The 13143-nt window shown below is 42.8% G+C and overlaps 1 protein-coding gene across 2 annotated transcripts in view; it reads left to right on the top strand.

Annotated features, from left to right (window-relative positions):
* The window catches only part of LOC146009239 (alpha-2-macroglobulin-like protein 1), a 135766-nt gene that overhangs the window by 63175 nt on the left and 59448 nt on the right, over positions 1 to 13143 (top strand). For both annotated transcript variants that reach the window (XM_083149401.1, XM_083149402.1), the window contains 2 exons: positions 4698 to 4779; positions 9423 to 9513. In XM_083149401.1, the coding sequence (XP_083005527.1) occupies positions 4698 to 4779; positions 9423 to 9513 (173 nt within the window). The remainder of the gene's footprint in view (positions 1 to 4697; positions 4780 to 9422; positions 9514 to 13143) is intronic.

The following is a 13143-nucleotide window of genomic DNA, read 5'->3' on the forward strand; positions in this document are numbered from 1 at the left end:
CTTGTATGTCCTAAAGGCCATCTTTTTTTGCTTTTACACTAGTTGATACCTCTTTAGTAAACAACACTGGCTTCCCTTTCCTGGTTCTTTTCTTAACCATTTTGATACAAAGGTCCGTTGCCTTTAGTATTGCACTTTTTAATTTTTTCCACCTCTCCTGCACTCCTTTCAAGTTGCTCCAATCCGCTAATGAATCGCTTAGACATCTCCTCATTTTTGCAAAGTCAGCCTTCCTAAAATCCAACAAGTTTTTGTGTGACTGGAGTTGGACCCTGCCTTGATACTAAACCATACTGCTTGATGATCACTGGATCCTAGGTTCTCACCAACATATATGTCTGATATCCTGTCCCCATTTGTGAGTATTAAATCTAATATTGAGTCTTTGCGAGTAGGCTCCCTCACCAATTGCTTGAGAGATGCTCCCATAGGGAATTTAGAAATCTGCCACTTGTAGATGATGTTGCAAAAGACTCCTCCCAATTCACATCAGGTAGATTAAAGTCTCCCATGATTATGACCTCCCCCTTTAAAGCCATTTTAGTGACATCAAGCAATAGGCTCCTGTCCAAATCCTGCCCCTGGCCTGGTGGCCTATAGATGACCCCAGTGTGAATAATGTCCTGTTCCCCCATTTCTATGGTCACCCAAAGGGCCTCAGTTTTTTCTTTAATGTTTTGTATTAATGTAGCATTTATGCTTTTCTTTACATACATTGCTACACCTCCTCCGATTCTTCGCATTCTGTCCTTCCTAAATAAATTGTACCCTGGTATAGCTATGTCCCAGACATGATTCTCATTACACCATGTCTCTGTAATAGCCACAATGTCTAGGTCATCCCTTGTCACTATTGCAATTAGATCCGGAATTTTGTCTCCTATGCTTCTAGCGTTTGTTCCTAGCCATGTTCAGACAGTACAAAATTCAAGTATAAAGTTGAAATTACCTGTTTGATGATCTTGTTCAATGTCTGTTTTTTTCTTTTTTTTACTGTTCAGAAATCACTTTATCAGTTACAACACAGCTGCACATCACTAATTGTAAGGATATAGTGAGTCTGTTCAGGTCAGGCTACACCTGAACACTAATGGCCAAATGGTCAAAGGAGAGAATTTGCACTGTGTTTGAGTAGACACCAGGCAGCATGCAACACTAAACTATGATTCACTGAACAACTTCCCCAAACAAGTACTAACAATTACAATCAATTCATTACATCAAAACTTTTCAAATCATACAAGAGTTTGCATAACACAGAAATGAAGAGAGCATATTGGAGATGAATTACATACTCTTGAGGTATCAATGCAGTCCATGTGTGTTATTGTTGGTTTGTAGTAGTTTGCCTTCAGTGTTCCTTTGGTTTAACGCAGGTATAACGCTGTAGTTATGACTCAGTTCTCCCACTTTAAAACGGTCCACTTCAATATAGGGCCACAGCTAAAATATGGCCACAGCCTATCCGGCCACAGCCTTATGCCATCAGGCAGATGCTACAGGGCTATTCCCACTAGGTCCACCTGAAGCCTAAAAGTTTTTTTCCTCAAGTGGTTCACCTGTTGACACGTGAACTCATGAACACCACACTGTCTAGTCGCGCCATAACCCTTTGCACATATTCTAACACGGTGTCCCCTCAAACCGAAAACAAATTCCTTGTATACGCAAGTATACCAGGCCAATAAAGCTGATTCTGATTTATTAACCCATGTTAATGTACCCCAGTTTATATTGTGCCACACTATAGTGTCTCCACTTCATATTGTGCCACATTCAAGTGCACCAGTTCCTATTATACAACATTAAGGTGCCTTCAACATTGCAATGAGCAGATCAGATTATAACAGATTACGAGCCATTCAGTTCATATTCTGACTCTTTACAGTGGCCTCCAGCCCAAAGTATGCCACATTACACTATTTCCTTACCATTACATTATCCACTACATTTTCTCGCCACACAATTCAGGTTCGGCAATAGATCAGACCCAATTGCTTAAGAGGCAAATCTTGGAAACAGGTATCCAACTTTATATTTTCTAACCTAGTTCCAGTCCCCATAAGCATCTGGGCCCCACAGCAATGGCACCTCTTGCACCCATTATAATTTATCCTATGACTAGGGGGAGTACAGACCCCACCAGAGTTGTGATACAAGAATTATGGCTTCTTTTCAATGACAGGAAGTCAGGTGTGCATGCAGCACTTGGCTCTGGTCACTGGGGATGAGCGGGCAGTACAGCCAGATGAGACTCTAGGGGCAGACATGCACCTGGAAAGATAAAAACGATGTTGATTTATGAAGCCATGCCTCCTTCCTTTGAGGTCATGCCCTCTTTTCAGATGTGGTGTTGGGCCGCATTTAGTGCAACAGGTGTAATTGAACCCAGAGACACAACTGTCCTTGACTTTCTTGACTGGTTTCTGATATCAATAATTCTAATATGCATGGGGTACTTCAGGCCATTGTAATTACCAACATTGGATTCCCAAAAGGTCCAGTCACCCAATTTTAATTTAAGACTAATGAAAGCCATGACAGCCACATAAACAGGCAAAGCTTCATATTCTAATGTCTAACACTCTGTGACCTAAAAATAAACTCAATCAAATGGTCAGATCAATACCCAATTTAGTTCTCAATGGCAACCCCACAAAATAGATCCTTGCCCATGGAATTTACCAGTTATCACCCAAGGAGAGACATGACTCCCCATGCTCTTGTAGCAAACTTGGATCTCTCTGCAGTAACGGGGCCTGTGAAATAACAGAAATGTGACAGCTGCAATAGATACTATCACCTCTGTGCATACATGACCCCGCAAACCCCTTGGTTGGACGGCAGCGTTGGTGAGGTCAAGAAATAGTGTTGTAGTCTTGAAAGTTGATGGAAGAAGGCAACCCAGGTAAAGGATATGTTAAAACGAATCAAAATATTGGAGAAAATCAATCAACAATCACCGGCACAAAAAAGTTCCTTTCAAATAAATCATGGCAGCAAACGATAGGTCAGCTCAGCATTTCTGTACAGTGGAGATGCTTTGCACATCAGCATGCTTGAGCCTGATGAGACCATCTCCCAGGCAAGATGCAATGAGTTTGCAATGTTCTTTGCAGATAAATTCTCCACTATCTCCACTATTGGCTGGATTTCAAACCGTGCCACAAAAGGACTTCCAAACTCCCAACCATGCTAATGTAATCCATCTGTCTTCATGGAACAGCTTTGACCAAAAAGATTGAAAAGACTCAACTAGAAACCCCCCTGTCTACTTATGGTATTTCTGATCTATTGCAGTCAGGGTTCAGGAGAAGATATAGCAATGAAACTGCATGGTATGTGCGATAAATGATCTTCTATCGAAAAGAGACCAATCTTAATCCTTCTGGATCTCTCAGCAGCATTTGACACTGTGGGCCACTGGATTTTATTTGAGCGCCTGAAGATTTTCTGTGGTCACAGAGGGTTTCTTCTGGAGTATACTCCTCATCATCAATGCCACAGGGTTATATACTTGCTCCCATGCTTTTGCAGTATACATGCTACAACTGGGTTAAAAAAAAATAATAATCAGACGGCATGGCCTGGTTCTACCATTGCTGCAGTTGGCAAATTATACACAACTGTACCTGTCCTTTGCTCCAGGTACTGAGAACCTAGTTGAGATCCAGGAATGGATAAGGGCTGGTTAGCTGTGACTAAATCCTGATAAAACAAAGATACTTATGATAAGTCACAAGAGAAGTCTGTAGTATATCAACCAAACAGAACTTATGCTGGAGGTTCAAAACTACAACACATTAAATGAGCAGAATCTTGGGATTGCCATGTATAGTGGCTTGACATTTAATCATCAGGTATCAGCCACAATCAAATCCTCATTCAAATTCAAATCCTCATTCTTTCATCTGTGGAACACAGCCAGAATCACACATTTAATTCCCCTAGAAGATCTGCCTGCAGTCATACATGCATTTGTATCATCATTCCTAAACTACTGCAATGCCCTCTACCTTGGTATAAAATGTAGCTGTCAGGCTACTAACAACCACCCCCGCTACAGCCATATAACACCCATTCTATACTCCCTTCACTGGCTACCTGTAAGATGGCAAATTGCTATTAAGATGGGCTTACTGATTTTTAAAGGCCTTTATGACCAAGGTACTTGAAGCAGCTTCTTCTGTGATCTGCAGGTAATGGATTATTCAATGTACCTAGCATTGCCCTCAACTTATTACTGGGTCAAATTTTTTGCTTTGTTGAACTCTCTTCCTGGACTGTTTGAGAAGCCTTCACTCTAGAATCCTTCAAAAGAAAGTTTAGGACTTCCCAGTTCTCTAAGCATTTCACTAATGTCCACAGATTGTTGCGTGTGTGTGTGTGTGTGTGTGTGTGTGTGTGTGTGTGTGCCGTACTGGCAAATGTAAAGCACTCTGGCCCAGATGTATCAAGCTTCAAAAAGTGAAAAAAATGGAGAGAGATAAACAACCAGCTTCAAAACCCAGCCTGTAACATGGCAGTTAGAAGTTGACTCTTTATCACTCTCCATTTTTTCACTTTTTGAAGCTTGATACATCTAGCCCTTTAAGTCCTATTTGGAGAAAAGTTCTATACAGTATAAATAACATAATTATTATTGTTATTATTATTAACAATAACAATAATTTTCCTTAAATGCCAATTTCTTTCAGAATGTGCAATTAAAAATAATAACAAGTGCGAAGCCTAGGGGATGTTCTATGGAGCAAAGAGCATCTTATGATAACACGGCAAGTAAGTTCTCTCTTGGATCCCTAATGTATAAATCACATATAGTAGGGCTAAAGTATTTTTATGAAGTGGCAGCTTCTGTTCGAGATAAAGATTTTAAGCGGGACTAACATTAAAGGTCCAATTAACAACGAGACATAATCGCTTTAGAAAAATATCTGGTAAGGAACATGGTGTGAAAAATCATATGCCAACATTACAATATGTTTGTTTACTTTAGATAACCAGCATATGTGCCCCATTAACTATTACTATTCTATTCATTGTGTGTCTAAATCAGTCTATACCTAAAGAATATGTACACACAGGGATGTAACTAGGATGGTGGAGATGTTGCTGGGCACACATAGATAGAGAACCATCCAAATCCACTGATGCTGACGAAGCAGGAAGCGAAGCGTGCGCATCGGCACCGCTATCCATGCGGGTATCCTCCCATGTGTTCTCTCCTACTGCCCGTATTGACACAGCTTCAGCGCCTCTGTCAGACAGCCCTTATAAGGGCTTGACTCCAACTTAACTGTGTGCTGCCTGGTAAATCTCTATAGCTATACAATACCCATGCCGAGCCTGTAGCACACACCATCAGCTTGCTACAGAAACAGGACATGGACCGCACCATCCACTATAGATGTCAGGCTATACTGATTAAGGGAATACCACAACAGTACCGGTTAACCCTCTAGTGCCCGCACTGGGTTCTAGATACCGATTTAAACACGGATATATATATATATATATATATATATATATATATTGACATTCAATTGCTGCCTATTATCCTTCCTTGCAGCAGCATTATAATCCTTGCTAATTCTATGGCACCACTAACAGGCTATAATAGCAGGGGAATGGACTGCAGCCTTATAACTATCATTGAATGTCAATCTATACACTGTAGGTGGGCCCGAATCCTATAAAAACCCCTGTGGCAGATTGTGCACATGAAGGGTTAATCAACCTATTCTATTAACTTTATGTGTAAACTTATAGTGTAACAGTGTGATTCATGGACAATGATGCCCCTGCAAAATGAGAGAATATATAGAAATAAATTTGTTACTTGCAACACAAGATACAATCGTTACATATACAGATGGAGCCAGTCTTATCTTTGCAGGGACTGGCGTTTCTATCGCCAGCCGTCACCAGGGGGCGCGCGCACAAGATTTAATAGAAGTTATTTTCTATTGTGTAAAAATCTTTTTCTTCTTGGTGCACCATGTCCAGACACACTCTTGTCTATCCTCCCTACTATATTAACATAACTATATTCGTGGTAGCACACCCCTGAATACATCACAGATTACTGTCTCATAGAATAAATAAACAGGGGGCCACATCCTCAGAGCATACAGTTGATTTCAGTATATGAATCCGGTGCGACTGGCTCCTACACAAACTCCCTACATACAACAGCAGGGCTGCAACACCCACAGCAGCAATCACCCCAGCTTCTCCTTAATGATCAGTGCGGTACACTGTTTAAACTGTTGGGGTGAGTACTTGTGTTTCTTCAATTTTGGCCATGTGCGGGTTCAGAGTACTCTCGCAATTGGGTCCATACAATTTCCACAGCTAGCAGAGTAACAGAGACAGGTGTGGTCGATGATTGGGATCTTGATGAACAGTATACCGACATCGGAATCCTGACCACTGATACTACTCGCCAGGGGGGGCGAGTGCAAAAGAAGCCCCTTGCAGCCTTGCTGCGCTCGTCACGCTGTGGGCCTGGTGGCTCGCTGCACTTACCACAGGTTCTATTCTCTCTCTGTGGGGAGAATAGCCCCTGTTGTCGGCATCCCGACTGTCGGGCAGTTAAACAGTTGGAATTCTGATGGGATGTGGCATACTCATACCTCCCAACTGTCCCGACCCAGGGCCGCCATTGTCCCGCGGTGGGGGGGACAGTTGGGAGCCCCCCAGCCTTCCAAGAATAGACACTGTGCGCATGTGTACAGCGTCTCTTCAGCGCCGACGAGCGGTGAAAACGGGGGCGTGACTGGAGGTTGCGTCATCCCCCGAGGCCATGCCCCTTTTCTCAAGGCCGCACCCCTTTTCTCGAGGTCGCGCCCCCTTTTCGTTGGGAGGTATGCATACTGACTGTCGGAATCCCGGTTGTCAGGCAATCATCTGGCACCCTACAGGGACTGGGCATAGACAGAATTCTGCAGGTGTCACCACAGCAGGAGATGGAGGGCTTCAGTATAGGCAAGAGCTAAATTCATTCTGCTTGACTTCTGGTCTGTCTAATGTGTGGTGTAATGTGAATAATGGGACACTACTGTGTTGTGTCATGTCAGGGGCGGATCCAGGATAAAATGACAGGGGGGCACCATGATAAAAGAGGGTTTAGGTGGGGGAGGAGCAGTGTTAGTGGTGCCAGTGTACATGCTAAGAGAGCGGCAGAGAGAGGGTGGGAATGGGACTAAAAATAGGCCCTGGCAGTTAAAGTACGCAGGCCCACCATGGCGACATATGTGAAGGATGTAATTGTGCGTGCGCCTAAGGCGCGCTCCAGAAAAGGGGGTGTGGCCACTCAACAGGGGGCGTGTCCTTGAGTGTAGTGTACAACACCATATACAACTTCTACACATTATGCAACAAAATACTACACCCCATTATACTTGCCCCTTACACATGATGCCAAATGGAATGAGCCAAAATTCACATAATGCCACACGGATTGAGCCAGAATTTACATAATGCCACACGGATTGAGACAAAATTCACATAATGCCAAATGGATTGAGACAAAATTCACATAATGCCACATGGATTGAGCCAGAATTCAAATAATGCCACATGGATTGAGCCAGAATTCACATAATGCCACACAGATTAAGCCAAAATTCACAATACGCTTCATAAACAGGGACATTGTGCGCCAAAGGCGCGCATTAAACATTTACACCATAATGTCCATTACACGTTAAGTTACACGCTATTATGTCCATTATGTATTTTGCCAAACACCATAATGCCTATTAAAAATTATGCTACATAAGTGCTGCTTATCTACATGCTCATTGCCAAGGGTTCCATGCTCATTGCCAGAGGTTCCATGCTTGTTGCCATGTGGGATTACATGCTCATTGCCAAGGGGGAATACATGCTTGCGGTAAACGGGGGACAGCTGCCGCCAGGCAGAAGTGACAGCCACTGACAGTGGCAGAGCCTGGCTGTATTCAGAGCACTGCAGGTCCCGGCTATTTGAAAAAAATACCCCTTTCACACCAGAAAATGCATTCCCAGGTTGGCCCCTTTTACACCAGCCTAGTCCCTGCATTTTCTGGTGTGAGGGGGAGAGAAAACCACCCCTTCCCCCCTTTAACCAGTTATCTAATTTAACCGGTTATATCTTCGGAACCAACTGACCCATTTACATGAGACAAATATCATATTGAAGAACTTTTGAGTGGGCTTTGAATGATTTTGGTCCAGTGAAACTGGAACGTTTGGTTCCAGAGTAATCTGCCCTCAAAGAACATGAACAGCCATGAAATTACATTAAAAAAATAAATAAAATTGGTTTACATGCAATATCTCTGAAACCAATTGACCGATATGGACCAGCCTGGTATCATATTGAAGGCCTAGCGAATGGAATGGAATGAGATCAACTACAAGCTTCTGCGATGCCAGGGGGGAACTGGCAGCCGCCGGAACTGGGTGGGGGGTCGGAAGTGACGGGTCCCATATTATCCTATGGGGAAAAAAATGTTACAGCTTTGCCAGGCGATATCTCCGGTTCCCGGGAGGCTAGAGACACGGGGCTGGCAGGGGGGGCACGTGCCCGGGTGCCCCCCCCCCTGAATCCGCCACTGTGTCATGTGAATGTCTTTATCTCTGGTATTGCTTGCTCAGTATTTCTGTGACCAAGATCCCAATCTCTTTTATAACAGTATATTTAATAAATGTTATATTTTAAATAAATAATCAAACATTGTCCTTATGCACTATTTCTCTGCTTTAGTTTTATGGACTACAATCTGGAAGTACCCCCAACCTTGTTATGACATAATCTATAATAAAAAAATATCATTAACATGTTGGTCTAATCACTTAACTTTGCTACGCAAAATCCTGTGTGGAATCTACCAACTCCAGTTCTAAGACTTCCCACTCATGCCAACAGGGCTTTTTCAGGCAATGCTGCGAAACCAGATAAATCTCCTCTCCCACCATTGGTGTTCCTACCAGTGTGACTCCCCTCCCCACAGGCCCCCCAATCACATGCATTAATGATGTGGGGGTCTACTGCACAATTGGGTGGAGTTACGATACAGCAACAACAACAAAATTGGTGCTTTGGGGGGTTTCTCAGAACTGACCACCACCCCCTTCATGTGCCACTGGCTTTACCTGAGAGGTAAAACAAACAATCCTGATTCTCTCAGAAATTCTGGATGCTGGTTTGAGATCCCAGTTCCATAATGAACTTGACAGATAAGGAAACTGGGGGAATATTATTTTGCCATTTATGTATACGTTTAACGATTACAGCATTTAGTTTATTTATATCTACCAATGGATGATGCAACAAGGAATTTTTGGGTTTAGCTTTGTGGACTAATTTTTTTTTTCCAACTTAAATATCTACTTTATTATGAATGTTTTGTAAAAAAATGAATTCCCACATACAGATCAAATTATAGAAAATTTAGTGCCACAGAATGTGGAAAAAGTGAGGACTTATTTCCCTGAGACCTGGATTTGGCAACTGATTGCTGTAGGGTAAGTAAAACTGATCACTATAGGGTAAATAAAACGGATTGTTGTAGGATAAGTAAAATGATCACTGTAGGGTAAGTGACTAGTAGCTGTAGGATAAGTAAAACTGATCACTATAGGGTAAATAAAATGTATTGTTGTAGGGTAAGTCACTGATCACTGAAGGGTAAGTCACTGATCACTGTAGGGTAAGTGACTGGTCACTGTAGGGTAAGTGACTGGTCGCTGTAGGGTAAGTGACTGGTCGCTCTAGGATAAGACATTAATCACTGGATGGTAAGCCATTGATCACTGTAGGGTAAGCCATTGATCACTGAAAGGTGAGCCATTGATCACTGTAGGGTAAGTTATTGATCACCGTAGGGTAAGTGAATGGTCGCTGTAGGGTAAGTCATTGATCATTGTAGTGTGACTGGTTGCTGTAGGGTAAGTTATTGATCACTGTAGGGTAAGCCATTGATCACTGTAGGGTAAGCCATTGATCACTGTAGGGTAAGCCATTGATCACTGTAGGGTAAGCCACTGATCACTGTAGGGTAAGCCACTGATCACTGAATGGTAAGCCATTGATCACTTTAGGGTAAGTGATTGATCAGTGTAGGGTAAGTCACTGATCACTGTAGGGTAAGCAATTGATCACTGTAGGGTAAGCCATTGATCACTGTATGGTAAGCCACTGATCACTGTAGGGTAAGCCACTGATCACTGAATGGTAAGCCATTGATCACTTTAGGGTAAGTCATTGATCAGTGTAAGGTAAGTCACTGATCACTGTAGGGTAAGCCATTGATCACTGTAGGGTAAGTCATTGATCACTGTAGGGTAAGTCACTGATCACTGTAGGGTAAGCCATTGATCACTGTAGGGTAAGTCATTGATCACTGTAGGGTAAGCCATTGATCACTGTAGGGTAAGTCACTGATCACTGTAGGGTAAGTCACTGATCACTGTAGGGTAAGTCACTGATCACTGTAGGGTAAGCCATTGACCACTGTAGGGTAAGTCACTGATCACTGTAGGGTAAGTCACTGATCACTGTAGGGTAAGTCACTGATCACTGTAGGGTAAGCCATTGATCACTGTAGGGTAAGTCATTGATCACTGTAGGGTAAGTCACTGATCACTGTAGGGTAAGCCATTGATCACTGTAGGGTAAGTCACTGATCACTGTAGGGTAACTCTGCAGGAAAAAAAACCAATAGTGCTATAAATACTTGCTCTTTAAAACAACAAGGATAGTTTTTTTTGTGAAACATTGCAATACAATATAATGTTTTACATAAGCACAATACAATGTACAGTAACAGTTAAAATATAAGACAGCAGATAAATATGTCTCCCAAATTTCAAATTTACACCATACACAGATATAATGATAATAAAAAACAATTAGGCACAAATATACTGGTGTACGCCCCACTGATGTATATCAAGAGATATTAAATAATCCAATAATTTAACAACTGTGGGTCAAATAAACTACTACTTAAGGCTGCTCCCAGCGGCAATCTGGAAAAAGAGAGCGCCACACGATTGTAAAATTAAGAAAGAGAAAATGTTATTTTAACAATACTTGATATATTTTTAAACAAGTCCACAAGGAGCACTCACCAAATTGGAATCAAGATGTGTATTTATTTGTACTTCAAAGATCAGTATAGCTTACATTGAATCAGCAATTGTAGTCAACTTGATAAAGGCCACTAGAGGGCCTTTATCAAGACAGGTACACTCTGACATCCTCACAGTCTTGATAAAGGCCCTCTTGATAAAGGCCCTCTAGTGGCCGAAATGTCGACTACAATTGCTGATTCAATGTAAGCTATACTGATCTTTGAAGTACAAATAAATACAAATCTTGATTCCAATTTGGTGAGTGCTCCTTGTGGACTTGTTTAAAAAGTTCTACATCCATGCTATAATTGGGACACGTTTATTCATTACCATAGGGGATGCAACCCATATGCTGACAGAGGCTGTTCGTGAGTGCAGATCCTCCAATACTATATATATATATATATATATATATATATATATATATATATATATATATATATATATATATATATATATATATATATATATATATATTAGAAAAAAAAACGATGGGGCACTCACCGGATTTGCTTGCAGAAGCAATTTTAATCACATACCGATAACAACACCATTGTGAGACAGTGGGTACAGGTCAACGTTTTGGTCCTTCCTTGGACCTTCTTCAAGACCCCCTTTGCTGCCTCCTCTGCATGCAATTTTCCGGGCTCAGCTGTGCTGCAGCAGCGGGCTGTCCCAAAAATTTTTTCCGGGCTCAGCTGTGCTGCAGCAGCGGGCTGTCCCGAAAAATTTCCGGGCATACCACAAATATGACATAGGTGCGCGCCAGTGGTGTCCAGGTGTGCACCACTGGCGCAGCACCTCTAGAGCCCCCCCTCCCCAATCACCCCTCCATCACCTGTGCTCCGATCACATGCCGGAGCTCTTCTAACACCACTCCCCCCCGCCTGCCGCCATTCTTTTAGCAGCAGTGACGTCTGCGGCAGGCTCGGGGATGTTCGGGGCGGCTCGGGGGGACTCGGGAGCGCTCAGGCACCCGAGTCCTCCCAAGCCGACGCGAACATTCCCCAGCCTGCCACCGATGTCACTGCTGAATGTGAAAGGTCGGCTAAGGCAGCGGGGACACTAGCGGCGGCAGGGAAGCTCCAGCGTACTAACGCCAGAGCAGAGGTGAGGGCGGGGGGGGGCTTCCCACTGTGGTTGGTTTTGCTGGGGCAGGAAAAACCTGCCCTGGTTTAATTAAGTCAAATACATCCTTCCAATAGTCAGTGATGGAGGGACAGGACCAGAATATGCGATAGATATGGCCAATTTCTCCACACTGCCTCGAGCAGAATTTGGAGCAAGAGGGCCAAAAGTAATTTAATCTGTCAGGAGTCAAATATAGCCTATGGATCAACTTTATATGCATTTCAGCATGATTTAAGCAACATGGCATGGAATGGGAAGATAGAAAATTTTTATTCCACTGGCCATCTGAAAGTGTTAAACCTAAGTCAGTTTCCCATTTTTCTGTGCATTTGATTTAGAGATATCGGATAAGTCTAGAAGCATTTTGTACCAGAACGTGATTTCTCCTCTAGATTGTGATTGGTTGAGACGGGAGTAAATTTGTGGAGATAAGGCTTTATGTGGGCCAGACTGGCGGAGGACACTATTCCGCCAATTACATATTAGGTAGTAGTGAAAAAGTTCAGACCCAGGGATAGAGTATTTATACTGTATTTGGGGGAATTGTAGCAAGCATTGGCCATCTAGAATATCATCTAGTTTAGTCACACCAGAAGCAATCCATTGCGAGAGGCTCAGATTGGGTATCAATTTGGATAACGTCTTCAGGGAGATGTATGGTAGTTGGGACGTAGGATGAGAATGCTTAGTCACTAGTGAATCCCATAGGAAGGAGGCTTGGGTAGAGGGAAGGAGTGAATGGAACTTGGGCCTGAGGGATTTTGGTATCCTTAAAAGGTCCTCAGCAGGGAACGGGACATAGTACCTCTCAAGACCCACCCACCTTGAGTCAGGGTTTGCATCGGAGAGGAGTTTTAACAGGACTTACTTTTAACTTGCCCGGTCTTC

The sequence above is a fragment of the Crinia signifera genome, chromosome 6 (assembly GCF_055691185.1).
Source record: "Crinia signifera chromosome 6, ASM5569118v1, whole genome shotgun sequence".
Lineage (NCBI taxonomy): Eukaryota > Metazoa > Chordata > Amphibia > Anura > Myobatrachidae > Crinia > Crinia signifera.